Source organism: Hemiscyllium ocellatum, chromosome 35 (assembly GCF_020745735.1).
Source record: "Hemiscyllium ocellatum isolate sHemOce1 chromosome 35, sHemOce1.pat.X.cur, whole genome shotgun sequence".
Classification (NCBI taxonomy): Eukaryota; Metazoa; Chordata; class Chondrichthyes; order Orectolobiformes; family Hemiscylliidae; genus Hemiscyllium; species Hemiscyllium ocellatum.
The window spans coordinates 16,058,350-16,071,237 of NC_083435.1; the positions used below are offsets into that span (position 1 = coordinate 16,058,350).

General features: G+C 45.9%; 1 protein-coding gene across 1 annotated transcript in view; it reads left to right on the forward strand.

Annotated features, from left to right (window-relative positions):
• The first annotated feature begins 1,098 nt into the window (after nucleotides 1–1,098).
• Nucleotides 1,099–12,888, forward strand: part of LOC132832907 (nuclear factor 7, ovary-like) — a 30,600-nt gene continuing 18,810 nt past the window's right edge. Inside the window, exons 1-4 of the mRNA XM_060851143.1 lie at nucleotides 1,099–2,046; nucleotides 2,271–2,366; nucleotides 3,371–3,393; nucleotides 4,527–4,642. Of these exons, the coding sequence (XP_060707126.1) occupies nucleotides 1,621–2,046; nucleotides 2,271–2,366; nucleotides 3,371–3,393; nucleotides 4,527–4,642 (661 nt within the window). The 5' untranslated portion in view covers nucleotides 1,099–1,620. The remainder of the gene's footprint in view (nucleotides 2,047–2,270; nucleotides 2,367–3,370; nucleotides 3,394–4,526; nucleotides 4,643–12,888) is intronic.

The window sequence follows — 12,888 nt, forward strand, 5'->3', positions numbered from 1 at the left end:
CATCTCTGACACCTCCTTCCCCTTCCTGGGCCTCTCCAACCCCATTAATGATGACCGACTTGACACCATGGCATTTTTTACAAACCCACCAACTCCTTTAGCTACCTGGATTACATCTTGTCCACATCCCACACCTCCGCCCTCAGACCCCACCCCTCCAACTGTAACAAGGACAGAATGCCCCGGTGCTCACCTTCCACCCTACCAACCTTCGCATAAACCAAATCATCCGCTGACATTTCTGCCACTTCCAAAATGATCCCACCACCCGGGATATATTTCCCTCCCCACCCCTTTCCGCCTTCCGCAAAGACCGTTCCCTCCGTGACTACCTGGTCAGGTCCATGCCCCCCTACAACCCACCCTCCCATCCTGGCACTTTCCCCTGCCACCGCAGGGACTGTAAAACCTGTGCCCACACCTCCTCCCTCACCTCTATCCAAGGCTCTAAAGGAGCCTTCCACATCCATCAAAGTTTTACCTGCACATCCACCAATATCATTTATTGTATCTGTTGCTCCCGTTGCGGTTCCCTCTACATTGGGGAGACTGGGCACCTCATAGCAGAGCGCTTTAGGGAACATGTCTGGGACACCCGCACCAATCAACCACACCGCCCCGTGGCCCAACATTTCAACTCCCCCTCACAAACTGCCGAGGACATGGAGGTCCTGGGCCTCCTTCACCGCCGCTCCCTCACCACCAGACGCCTGGAGGAAGAACGCCTCATCTTCCACCTCGGAACACTTCAACCCCAGGGCATCGATGTGGACTTCAACAGTTTCCTCATTTCTGAAAATGTGTTGCTGGTTAAAGCACAGCAGGTCAGGCAGCATCCAAGGAACAGGAAATTCGACGTTTCGGTCCAGAGCCCTTCATCAGGAGGTTTCCTCATTTCCCCTTCCCCCACCTCATCCTAGTTCTTAACTTCCTAGTTCTTGACAGCTCAGCACTGTCCCCATGACTTGTCTGGACTTGTCCTACCTGCCTGTCTCCTTTTCCACCTATCCACTCCACCCTCTCCTCCCTGACCTATCACCTTCATCCCCTCCCCACCCCCACCTTCCTCTAGTTTATCTCTCCACGCTTCAGGCTCACTGCCTTTATTCCTGATGAAGGGCTTTTGCCCGAAACGTCGATTTCGCTGATCGATGGATGGTGCCTGAACTGCTGTGCTCTTCCAGCACCATTAATCCAGAAGGTAGACAGTGCCGCCCGGGCTGGAGATTCCTGAACCAGGGCACAATTTAAACATAAGGCGGCTCTCACTACCGTCTGAGATGAGGAGAATTTTGAATTCCCTTGGATGTCTGTGAAGCTTTCTGATTCTCTACAGCAGAGAGGCGTGAGAGATCACTCTTTCAGCATGTTTCAGGATGGAGGTTACAGATTTCTGATTACCAACGGCATTCAGGGTTATTTGAATGGGGAGGGTGAAAGGTACTGGAGTAATCGATCAGAGAAAATCATGTTGAATGGTGGGGGCTGAATAGCCGAAACCCGTTCCGATTTCCTGTCATCAGTCTAAGAGTATTGCAGTGAAATTCCTCGGGGAAACGTTGAAATGGATGTATTTACCAGCGCAGTCACATTGAAACTGAAAGCGGTTTGAATCAGGAAATGCTGAGGGTGAACATGGCTTCCAGGCAGCAGGGAGAGAGTTGGACCGAGGAGGCAATTTGTCCCATTTGTCTGGATTTCTTCACCGAGCCGGTTACACTGGAATGTGGACACAACTTCTGCCGCTCCTGTATCACCCAGAGTTGGGAAAAGAAGGAGATAAACTCCTGCACGGAATGTAAAGAGGAGTTTCCGGAAAGAAACCTCAGGGTAAATCGGGCCTTAGCGAATCTGGCGGAGAAAGCTCGAAAATTAAAGCTGGATCCGACAGAGAAGGAAAGTAAACCTCACTGTGAGGTACATCAGAGAGAACTGGAGCTGTTTTGTGAAACTGACAAGAAATTGATCTGTCTGATTTGTAGAGATTCGCGGGAACACAGAGAGCACCGCTTCCTGCCGATCAATGAGGCTGTTGAAATCTACAAGGTAAACATTGTATTTTGTAATCGATATGTCTAAGCAATCTGTTCAGACCATCTATTAGACACGTCCGGACTCAGACACCTCCGTCAGAGACCAGAAACAGGAATTGTATCGCTGACAATTGCTCTCCTGCAGTGTTAGTGTTCTTCTGAAATATTTTTAATAAGGAATTAGCACATTTTCAGGGGCGAACACTTTAAGAATGTAATTTTATTTTGCAATTCTAGGATAAGCTGAAATCTTCCTTCGATTCTCTCACAGAGAAGAAATCGGTGGTTCTCCAAGCTGAACTGACCCAGAAACGGAAGATTTCCGAAGTGAGGGTGAGGTCTCCCTGTGCTGATTCTCTGGGATCTCGGTTAGTTTTGTTCCCTTTACCGCGGGACATTAATGAGGTTTCACATTTCATTTGGTAGGAACAGGCGAGCAGTCTGCAGACCCACATCACATCCGAGTTCACTAAAATGCACCAGATACTCACTGAGAAAGAGCAGCGTTTACTCAGAGATCTCAGGGAAAAAGAGGAGAGGATTGTAGAACCCATGGAGAAAAACCTTCGAGAGATTCAGGAGACTTTAAATTCCATTGAGGAGGAACTCTCACAGTTGCAGAGTCAGATAGAGCAGAAAGATGAGTTGATATTTCTGAAGGTGAGGGAAGATATTGCAGTTTATTTCAGACAGATTTCGGACATGATGATGACAACTGTAAAAATAATATGGAATGTCGTGTAACAAAGTGAACTGACCTTGTGACTGTCCGGACGGTTCTGCTGTTCAAAGTTAAAAATCACACCACACCAGGTTATAGTCCAACAGGTTTATATGGAAGTACACTGGCTTTCTGCTGTAGGAACTGAAGAAGGGTCAATGTCCCGAAACGTTCACTCTGATTTCTTTCCACAGATTCTTCCAAACCTGCTGAAATTCTCCAGTATTTTTTTTTGTTTTGTAGCCGCTGCCACACTCTCTGCAGATTCTCGGGAACGCCGACATTCTCCCGAGAATGGGTTGGGTGTTTTTATTTATTTTGTTATTATCTCCATGTTCTCCAAGTTTAATGATCTCCTGGAACTCCCATTGTAATCCAGTTCCAGTTCCATGTGGAGACTGTGTGGGTGTGTCTGGTATAATGGGAGTGTGAGATTCACTGTGTCTGTGAGCGGGACTGATGGCTAATTCCAGTTTATTTTACCCTCTCCTCAACCTTCCTCCCAAAATGTATCACTTTACACTTCCGTGTTGTGTTTGCTCATTTCAGCAGCCTGTCTGTCTCCTCCTGAAATCTGTTACTGCCATCCTCACTGTTTGTGATTCATTTCTTTCAGGAGGCAGCTTGTCGGAAGAGAAGGTAGGACATGCTCTTTACTGACACTCTGCCCAGTTTGCTCAGTAACTCAGGGATGGGTTATTATGGGGTTATTTCCTGGTTATTGTCACCGCTTCAAAGGGCAATTCATCAGATAACAGTAACTCCGGTAATGATTCACACACGATTGTTTTTATAAGAAGAAGATTGTTACAGGTTTTAAACAGTATTAGATTTTATAAAACTGTTCTACAATATTGTAAACAATGTCAAGATGCCTGTAAATACAGCCTGGTTTTCAGGCTGGAAGTGATCACTGCCCTGATTTGGGCTGTTTGCCTGAATGTGACCTTCCCCCTGACCCTGTGAGAGACACACGGCCCATGTGTCCAGCGAATGGCCATCCCTGTCCCTGCATGGCTCCTGACCAACTTGAGACAGAGTTTAAAGGGCGAATCATTTTTGTTTCACCTTTTACAATACTAACTCTCACCGTAGCCTGTATAAAAGGTACAATAAATGCAAAAATAAAAATGATCATTAATTAGTACAATCTAATGTTCTGAGGTATTTTACAGGAGAGTTGGAAAGTGTAGAAAAGTGTCACTGAGCTATTAATCCAGATGATTGCTGTGGGTTTTAGTGGATCTTAAAGGAGGAAAGAGGATTATAGAGATGGAGAGTCTTGGGGGGAAATGAAATTCCAGAGCTGAGGATCTCAGCGGCTGAAGGTCCAACCTCCAATGGGGGGAGAGACTAAAATCAGAGATGGTCAGAAGGCCGGAGGAGTAGGACTCTCTGAGTGTTGTGGGAAACATGTATTACACAGATGGACATGGGGCTTTTAGATGTTTCAGGTTTTTTGCCTCTGTTCCACAAGCTCTGTTTAGAATACAGCAAGGGGATGGGGAAATGTATATCATCTCCATGGTGTGTGATATCTCAGTTACTATTCTGTTGTCAGGACATGGGCCTTTCTCTGGACCTGGGCATTTCCAATCCTTGCCCGTGCATTGTCAAATTCTTGTTAGATCAGTTACAAAAATAAGAGGAACATTTCACCTTCTTACCCAGGGACTCAAACATGAAAAATGGTGAAAGCTTGAATATTTAAATGTTTTCATAAATGTTTGAAGAAAGCAGAGGTTATCGTGTCATCTGTTTAATATTTACAGAATTAGTCATGAGGAGAAGACACTCTCAGCTGCTGATGGCTCTCTGTCTCTCGGACTGTTCACCGGCCCTTTACAGTACACTGTCTGGAGAGAAATGATACACACCATTCACCCAGGTAAACATGTGTATTCATTTTCCTAATGATAGATCCAGTTGTGCAGGGTCTCTAAGGCCCCAGTTTACATCTTCACATCACTAGTTGTTAATTCTGGGAGACTCTCCCTGGAAACATTGTACTTTCTGTGGGTCCATTTGGGTAAGTGTCTGAAGCCATCAGCTCTGTGTGTCAGAGCAGTGAAGGGTTCTGTCTAACCAGAGGAATCGAGCATGGAGACAGGATTTCGAGAGGAGACTGGGCTGGCTGCATCTGGAGTGACATTGGAGGAACAGTTTTTATCCTAATATCAGGAAGGCATGTAGACATTAAAGAGCCAGTGTTAAAAGACACAAATCTCATGGGGGATGTGAGAGAAACAAAAACAGAAATTGCTTGAAAAACTCAGCAGGTCTGCGGAGAGAAATCAGAGTTAATCTTTCAGATTGAGTGATCTTTCCTCAAAACTGATAGTAGCTGGGAAAAGTCAGTTTATATGCAGAAGGTACAAAGGGGAGGAGGTAAGGAGGAAATAGTAGGTTGGGATTGACCCCAAAGAGAGAGAAGAACAGTTAGAAAGACAAAAGAGTAGATAATGATTCGGTTAGGAGAGTGAATACCTGGTGATGGAGACTGTTAGTGCCTAATAATAGGCAGAGTGTAATGGCAGTGATATGTGGGGTAGTGGTCTAGTTCATGGTAGAGCTCTGGACCTAGAATTATTGGACTTGATATTGAGTCCAAGGAATTGCAGAGTACGGATATGGAAAATGAGGTGTTGTTATTCCAGCCTGCACTGAGCTTCGGTGGAGCTCTGCAGCAAGTCTGAGACAAAGATGTTGCCCAGAGAACAGGAAGGTGTGTTAAAGTGGTAGGCAGCTGGAAGCTCAGGGTCCTTTTTTTCAGGCAGAACACAGATACCTTGTTTACCCAATACAGAGGAGACCACATTATGAGCAGTGAATGAAGGACACTAGATTGTGAAAGTGCTACTCACATTGTGGGTGTGTTGGACCCTGGATACTGAGGAGGGAGGAGGTAAATGGGAAGGTGTTGCACCATTGACAGTTGCTGAGGATGTTGCTGTGGGGCAGTGAGTGGGTGTTGGGAGTGAAGGAAGAGTGCACTCGGGTGATTGGAAGGGAACGGTCCCTGTGAAAGGCTGACAAGGGACCAGAGGGAATTATGTGCCTGGTGGTGACATCTTATTTGCAGGTGGCAGAAATGCTGTCTGATGCTCTTCTGATTGTGGATGCTGGTGGGATGCTAGGTTAGGACGAGGAGAATGCTATCACTGTTGTGACAGAAAAGAGGGGGGGCTGGGCTGAAGTGTGGGAGGTGGGTCAGATCCGATTGAGGGCACTCTCAACAACATTGCTGAGGAATCTTAAGTTGAGGAAGGATGGGGGCATTTCCGAGGCTCCCTTGTCAAAGTTTGCCTTCTCGGAGCGATGAGAATGGAGACGGAGGAACTGGGAGAATGGAATAAGAGCGTTTACAGGAAGCAGGATGCAATGATGTATACTTTAGGTAGGTAGGGGAGTCGGGTTTATCGTGGATATTATTGTTCAGTCTGTCCCCAGAAATGGAAACAGTCATGTCAAGGAAGGAAAAAGGAGGAATCAATGATCGACTCGGTGGAGGTGAGGGTGAGGTGGAAGTTGGAAATTGCCAGTGTCAGAATGAGCGGAGAGGATGGTCAAGTGGGGAAGGTGGAATTTAGATAATTTAGTGAAGAGAAGGAGTTGCAAACACTGAGAGACTACATTTTATAATTGAAGATGTAGGATGGTCTTACTGAAATGATCAATGATGAAAACCGCAGCAGATAAATATCAATTAAAAGAACTGTGGATGCTGTAAATAAGAGACAAAAACAGAATTTGCTGGAAAAGTTCAGCACATCTGGCAGCATCTGTGATGTGTTAAAGGAGCAGGCAACTGGAAGCTCAGGGCCTTTTTTATAGACAGAATGCAAGTGTAGAGCAAAGCTGTCACCCAGTCAATACTTTATTTCCCCGATGTCGAGGAGACCACATTATGAGCAGTGAATGCAGTAGATTAGATTGAGTGAAGTGTTTGAGTTTTTTAAAGAAGTAACAAAGAGGATTGATGAGGGCAGAGTAGTAGATGTGATCTCATCGGACTTCAGTCATGCGTTCGACAAGGTTCCCCATGGGAGACTGATTAGCAAGGTTAGATCTCATGGAATACATGGAGAACTAGCCATTTGGATACAGAACTGTCTCAAAGGTAGAAGACAGAGGGTGGTGGTGGAGGGTTGTTTTTCAGACTGGAGGCCTGTGACCAGTGGAGTGCCTCAAGGTGCTGGGTCCTCTATTTTTTTGTTATTTACATAAATGATTTGGATGCGAGCAGTTAGTAAGTTTGCAGATTACACCAAAATTGGAGATGTAGTGGACAGCGAAGAGGATTATCTCAGATTACAAAAGAATGTGTACCTGATGGGCCAATGGGCTGAGAAGAAGCAAATGGAGTTTAATTCATATAAATGCGAAGTGCTGCATTTTGGGAAAGCAAATCTTAGCAGGACTTATACACTAAATGGTCAGGTCTTAGGGAGTGTTGCTGAACAAAGAGACCTTGAGATGCATGTTCATAGCTCCTTGAAAATGGAGTCGCAGGTAGATAGGATCGTGAAAAAGGCGTTTGGTATGCTTTCCTTTCTTGGTCAGAGTACTGAGTACACGAGTTGAGAGGTCATGTCGCAGCTGTATAGAACATCGGTTAGGCTACTGTTGGAATATTGCATGCTGTTCTGGCCTCCTTCCTATCGTGAAACTTGAAAGAGTTCAGAAAAGATTTACAAGGAAGTTGCCAGGGTTGGAGGATTTGAGCTATAGGGAGGGACCGAACAGGCTGGGGCTGTTTTCCCTGGAATGTCGGAGGTTGAGGGTTGACTTTATTGAGTTTTACAAAATTACGAGGGATGTAGATAGGATAAATCAGTAAAGTCTTTTCCTTGGGGTCGGGGAATCCAGCACTAGACGGGATAGGTTTAGAGTGAGAGGGGAAAGATATAAAAGAGACCTAAGCGACAACATTTTCACGCAGAGGGTGGTATGTGTATGGAATGAGCTGCTAGAGGAAGTGGTGGAGTCTGGTACAACTGCAACATTTAAGAGGCATTTGAATGAGTATATGAATAGGAAGGGTTTGGAGGGATATGGGCCGGGTGCTGGCAGGTGGGACTAGATTGGGTTGGGATATCTGGTCGGTATGGACGGGTTGGACAGGAGGGTTTGTTTCCATGTTCTACATCCCTATGACTCTATGACTCTCCATGCAGATAAGGCATTGCTTCACCTGGAGGTCTGTTTGGGCCCTTGAATACTGAGAAGGGAGGGAGGAAATGGAAAGATGTTCCACTTTCAGCAGTCTCAGGGGTAGGTGCCATGAGTCTGTGGGGGGCTGTTGGGAGTGAGGGAAGAATAGACTAGGGCGTCTTGGAGGGAACAGTCCCTGTGGAAGGTGGACGAGGGAGGGGAGAAGAATATGTGTCTGGTAGTGGCAGATATTATAGTTGATGATCGTCTGGATGTTGGTGCTGGTGGGATTGTTGATAAAAATAAGGGGAACCTCATCAGTGTTGCAGGAGGGAAGAGAAGGGGTGAGAGTTAAAATGCCAGAGATGGGTTGGACCCAGTTGAAGGCCCTGTCAACAACAGTGCTGGAGAATCCATGATTCAGGAAGAGAGATTGCATATCCACGGGAAAGCGGAGGCAGCTGGAGTCATAAACTGGAAGTTTTGGAATGGGCATAATTTGTCAGGACTGGTATTTGTAAGTGAGCAGAGACTGGAACAGGGCAGACAAGACTGCGTCATGATAGGAAATGATGAGGTCTGTGAGGCAGGAGCAGGCAGAAAGAATGGGTCTGCCCAGGTAATCCTGTTTGTGTATTTTGTGGAGGAGGGTGAAGCGAGTTCTGTGGGTTTGGGGGACAATGAGCTGGAGGTACTTGGAGTTGGGGGCGGATCCCCAGATGAAATGAGGTTGGTGACCATGGTTCACACAATGGCCTGATGTTCCATCATGGGGTCACAGACGAGAAGCCAACAGGAGGAGGTATCTGAGAGGTATCTCGGCTTCAGCAATGCAGTGGTCAGTTTGCTGACTATTATAGCACCACCCTGATCAGCAGGTTTAATAACAAAGTCAGGATTGGATCTGAGGGCATTGAGCATGGTGCTGCCTCCCTCTTCCATTCGGAATTGAAAAGGTTGATTGATTTTCTTTCCAACTTCAACCTCACTCTCACTTTCACCCGGTCTCTTTCTGAAACTGCACTTCCCTTCCTCAACATCTCTATTTCTATTTCTGGGGATAGATTGGTCACTAATATCCACAATAAACCCAACGACTCCCACAATTACCTGGACTTTATATTCTCACACCCTGCTCCCTGTAAAGTCTCCATTCCATTCTCCTAGTTATTCCATCTCCACTGTATTCGTTCTGATGATGTTAACTTTGACAAGAGATCCTCTGAAATGTCCACCTTTTTCCTCAATCGAGATTTCCTCTGGGCTCTCAAGTGAGACCAACCCATCTCTCACACTTCAGCCCTCATCCCCTCTCTTCCCTTCTGCAACAGTGATAGGGTTCCCCTGATCATTACCTACCATCCCAACAGCATCCCTCTCCAGAGGATCATCAGCTGCCATTTCCACCGTTTCCAGCAAGATGTCACCACCAGACACCACATACCTCCCCTCCCACAGGAACCATTCCCTTTGGGGGTATTGGAAGTAAATACCCCCTCACAATGTTATAGCACCTTCCCCTGCAACTGTTGAAGGTGTAACATCTGTCCATTTACTTCCTCCCTCCTCAGTATCCAAGGGCCCAAACACACCTTCACCTGTCTGCATTTCTCACAATCTACTCTACTGCATTCACTGCTCACAGTGCAGCCTCCTCTCTATTGGGGATATGAAGGGTCGACTTCAGAACACTTGCATTCTGTTTGCCAAAAAAGACCCTAAAATTCGAGATGCTTCTTAATAGACTTCCCTGTAACCTGGTAAAAACAATGGGAGAAAGTGAGGACTGCAGATGCTGGAGATCAGAGCTGAAAAATGTGTTGCTGGAAAAGCACAGCAGGTCAGGCAGCATCCAAAGATCCCTGTAACCTGGCCAACACCTCTGCCTCAGGCTTACAGCAGTGCTCCAATGCAGCTCAGTGCAAGCTGGAAGTACAGCACCTCACTTGGTGATCCCGCAACCTTCCAGACCCAATATCAAATTGAATAACTTTGGGGTCTGCGCTCTCACACCACCGGGCTTTGTTATCACAGAGTCTGCTATTACATACAAACCATTAGAACATAGAACATAGAAGGATACAGCGCAGTACAGGCCCTTCGGCCCTCGATGTTGCGCCGACCGAATCCTACCTAACCTATACTAGCTCAATAACTTCCAAATGCCTATCCAATGCCCGCTTAAATGACCATAAAGAAGGAGAGTTCACCACTGATACGGGCAGGGCATTCCATGAACTCACAACCCGCTGTGTGAAGAATCTACCCCTAACATCTGTCCTATACCTACCACCCCTTAATTTAAAGCTATGTCCCCTAATAACACCTGACTCCATTAGCGGTAAAAGGTTCTTAGTATCTACCCTATCTAAACCCCTAATCATCTTATACACTTCTATCAGATCTCCCCTAAACCTTCTCTTCTCCAATGAGAACAGCCCCAAGTGCCTCAGCCTTTCCTCATAAGATTTTCCTACCATTCCAGGCAACATCCTGGTAAACCTCCTCTGCACTCGTTCTAAAGCTTCCACATCCTTCCTATAGTATGGCGACCAAAACTGCACACAATACTCCAGATGAGGCCTAACCAGAGTCTTATACAACTGCAACATGACCTCAGGACTCCGGAACTCAATTCCTCTGCCAATAAAGCCCAGTACACCATATGCCTTCCTCACAGCACTATTTACCTGGGTGGCAACTTTCAGAGATCTGTGTACATGGACACCAAGATCCCTCTGCTCATCCACACTACCAAGTAGCCTACCATTAGCCCAGTAATCCATCATCTTGTTATTCCTACCAAAGTGAACGACTTCGCACTTAGCTACATTGAATTCCATTTGCCACATTTCCGCCCAGCTCTGCAACTTATCTATATCCCGCTGTAACCTACCACTTCCTTCCTCACTATCCACAACTCCACCGACTTTTGTGTCATCCGCAAACTTGCTTACCCAGCTTTCAAGTCCTTCCTCTAGATCATTTATAAAGATAACAAAAAGCAATGGTCCCAAAACAGATCCTTGTGGTACACCGCTAGTAACTGCGCTCCAAGATGAACATAATCCATCAACTACTACCCTCTGTCTCCTTCCAGCCAGCCAATTCCTAATCCAAACCTCTAATGTATCCTCAATGCCATACCTCCGAAGTTTTAGCATTAGCCTACCATGGGGAAGCTTATCGAACACCTTACTAAAATCCATATACACAACATCTACTGCTTTACCCTCATCCACTTCCTTAGTCACCTTCTCAAAGAACTCAATAAGGTTTGTGAGGCACGACCTGCCCTTCACAAAACCATGCTGGCTATCCCTGATCACGTTATTCCTACCCAGATGTTCATAAATCTTATCCCTTACCATTCTTTCTAAGACTTTGCCCACCACTGAAGTCAGACTCACTGGCCTATAGTTACTAGGGCTATCCCTACTCCCTTTCTTGAACAATGGGACCACATTCGCTATCCTCCAGTCCTCTGGTACTATTCCTGTTGACAATGACGACATAAAAATCCAGGCCAATGGCTCTGCTATCTCCTCCCTAGCTTCCCATAGGATCCTGGGGTAAATGCCATCAGGCCCAGGAGACTTATCTATATTCATCCTTTCCAATATTCCCAAAACCTCTTCCCTGCATATTTCCAGGGCATCCATTCTAATTATTTGTGATTCCATATTCACATCAGCAACAGTGTCCTGTTCCTGAGTGAATACTGATGAAAAGTACTGATTTAATGTCTCTCCAATCTCCTCCGCCTCCACACACAACTTCCCACTACTATCCTTGACTGGACCGATACCTACCCTAGTCATCCTTTTATTCTTGACATACCTATAGAAAGCCTTTGGGTTTTCCCTAATCCTACCAGCTAAAGACTTTTCATGTCCCCTTCTCGCTTCTCTTAGCTCCCTCTTTAGCTCCTTCCTGGCTACCTTATAACTCTCAATCGCCCCTACTGAACCTTCACGCCTCATCTTTACATATGCCGCCTTCTTCCCTTTCACAAGGGACTCCAATTCCTTACTAAACCACGGCTGCCTCACAAGGCCCTTTACACCATGCCTGACTGGTACATACCTATCGAGGACACGCAGTAGCTGCTCCTTGAACAATCCCCACATCTCATTAGTGTTCTTCTCTTGAAGCCATTGTTAGCCACTAACAGGCTCCATTAACAGCTATTCACCCCCTTAGCCAGATTGTTATCCACTCCTTTGTCTGTCTAACTGCTCTTCTCTCTCCCAATCACCAGATTCAAAATAGCCAAATACATGGTTGGATTCATGATATTATTATTCCAGGAAACAATGTGCTCATGGCTCCCTCTGCTAATCTCACTGTTTAAATTAACAATCTCCACCTATGATTTCCTCTTCACCCCTTCTCCCCCACCATATCTTCTGTATAAAAACTGACATTTCCTAGCTACCACCAGTTCTGAGGAAGCGTTACTCACTCTGAAATGTTAACTCCGATTTCTCTGCACAGATGCTGGCAGACCTGTTGAACCTGATAAATATGTATAAGTGTAACATAATCAAATAGGAAACAAAGCAGATATTAATAAACCTCCATAATGGGTGAAAAGCCAGCTTGCAGCTAGTGAGGTTGTTAGAATCACATAATTCTTCCAATGTGGAAGTAGGCCATTCAGCCATCGACTCCATACTGACCCTCTGAAAAGCATCCCACCAGGACCTAACGCCTTCGCATATTCTTTTAACTCCATCTTTCCCATGGCTAATCCAGCAAGCCTGCACTTCCTTGGAGACAATGGACAAAAGCAGCACACCTTTGGACTGTGGGAGGAAGCCAATGCAGACATGGGAGAATGTACAAACTTCATACAGTTACCTGAGGCTGTAATTGAACCCAGCTCCCTGGTGCTGTGAGGCAGCAGTTCTAATCACGAAGCGACTGTTCCAATATTTTCAGTAATCCTATTGATCAAGCAGTAAACCCAATGGCTGC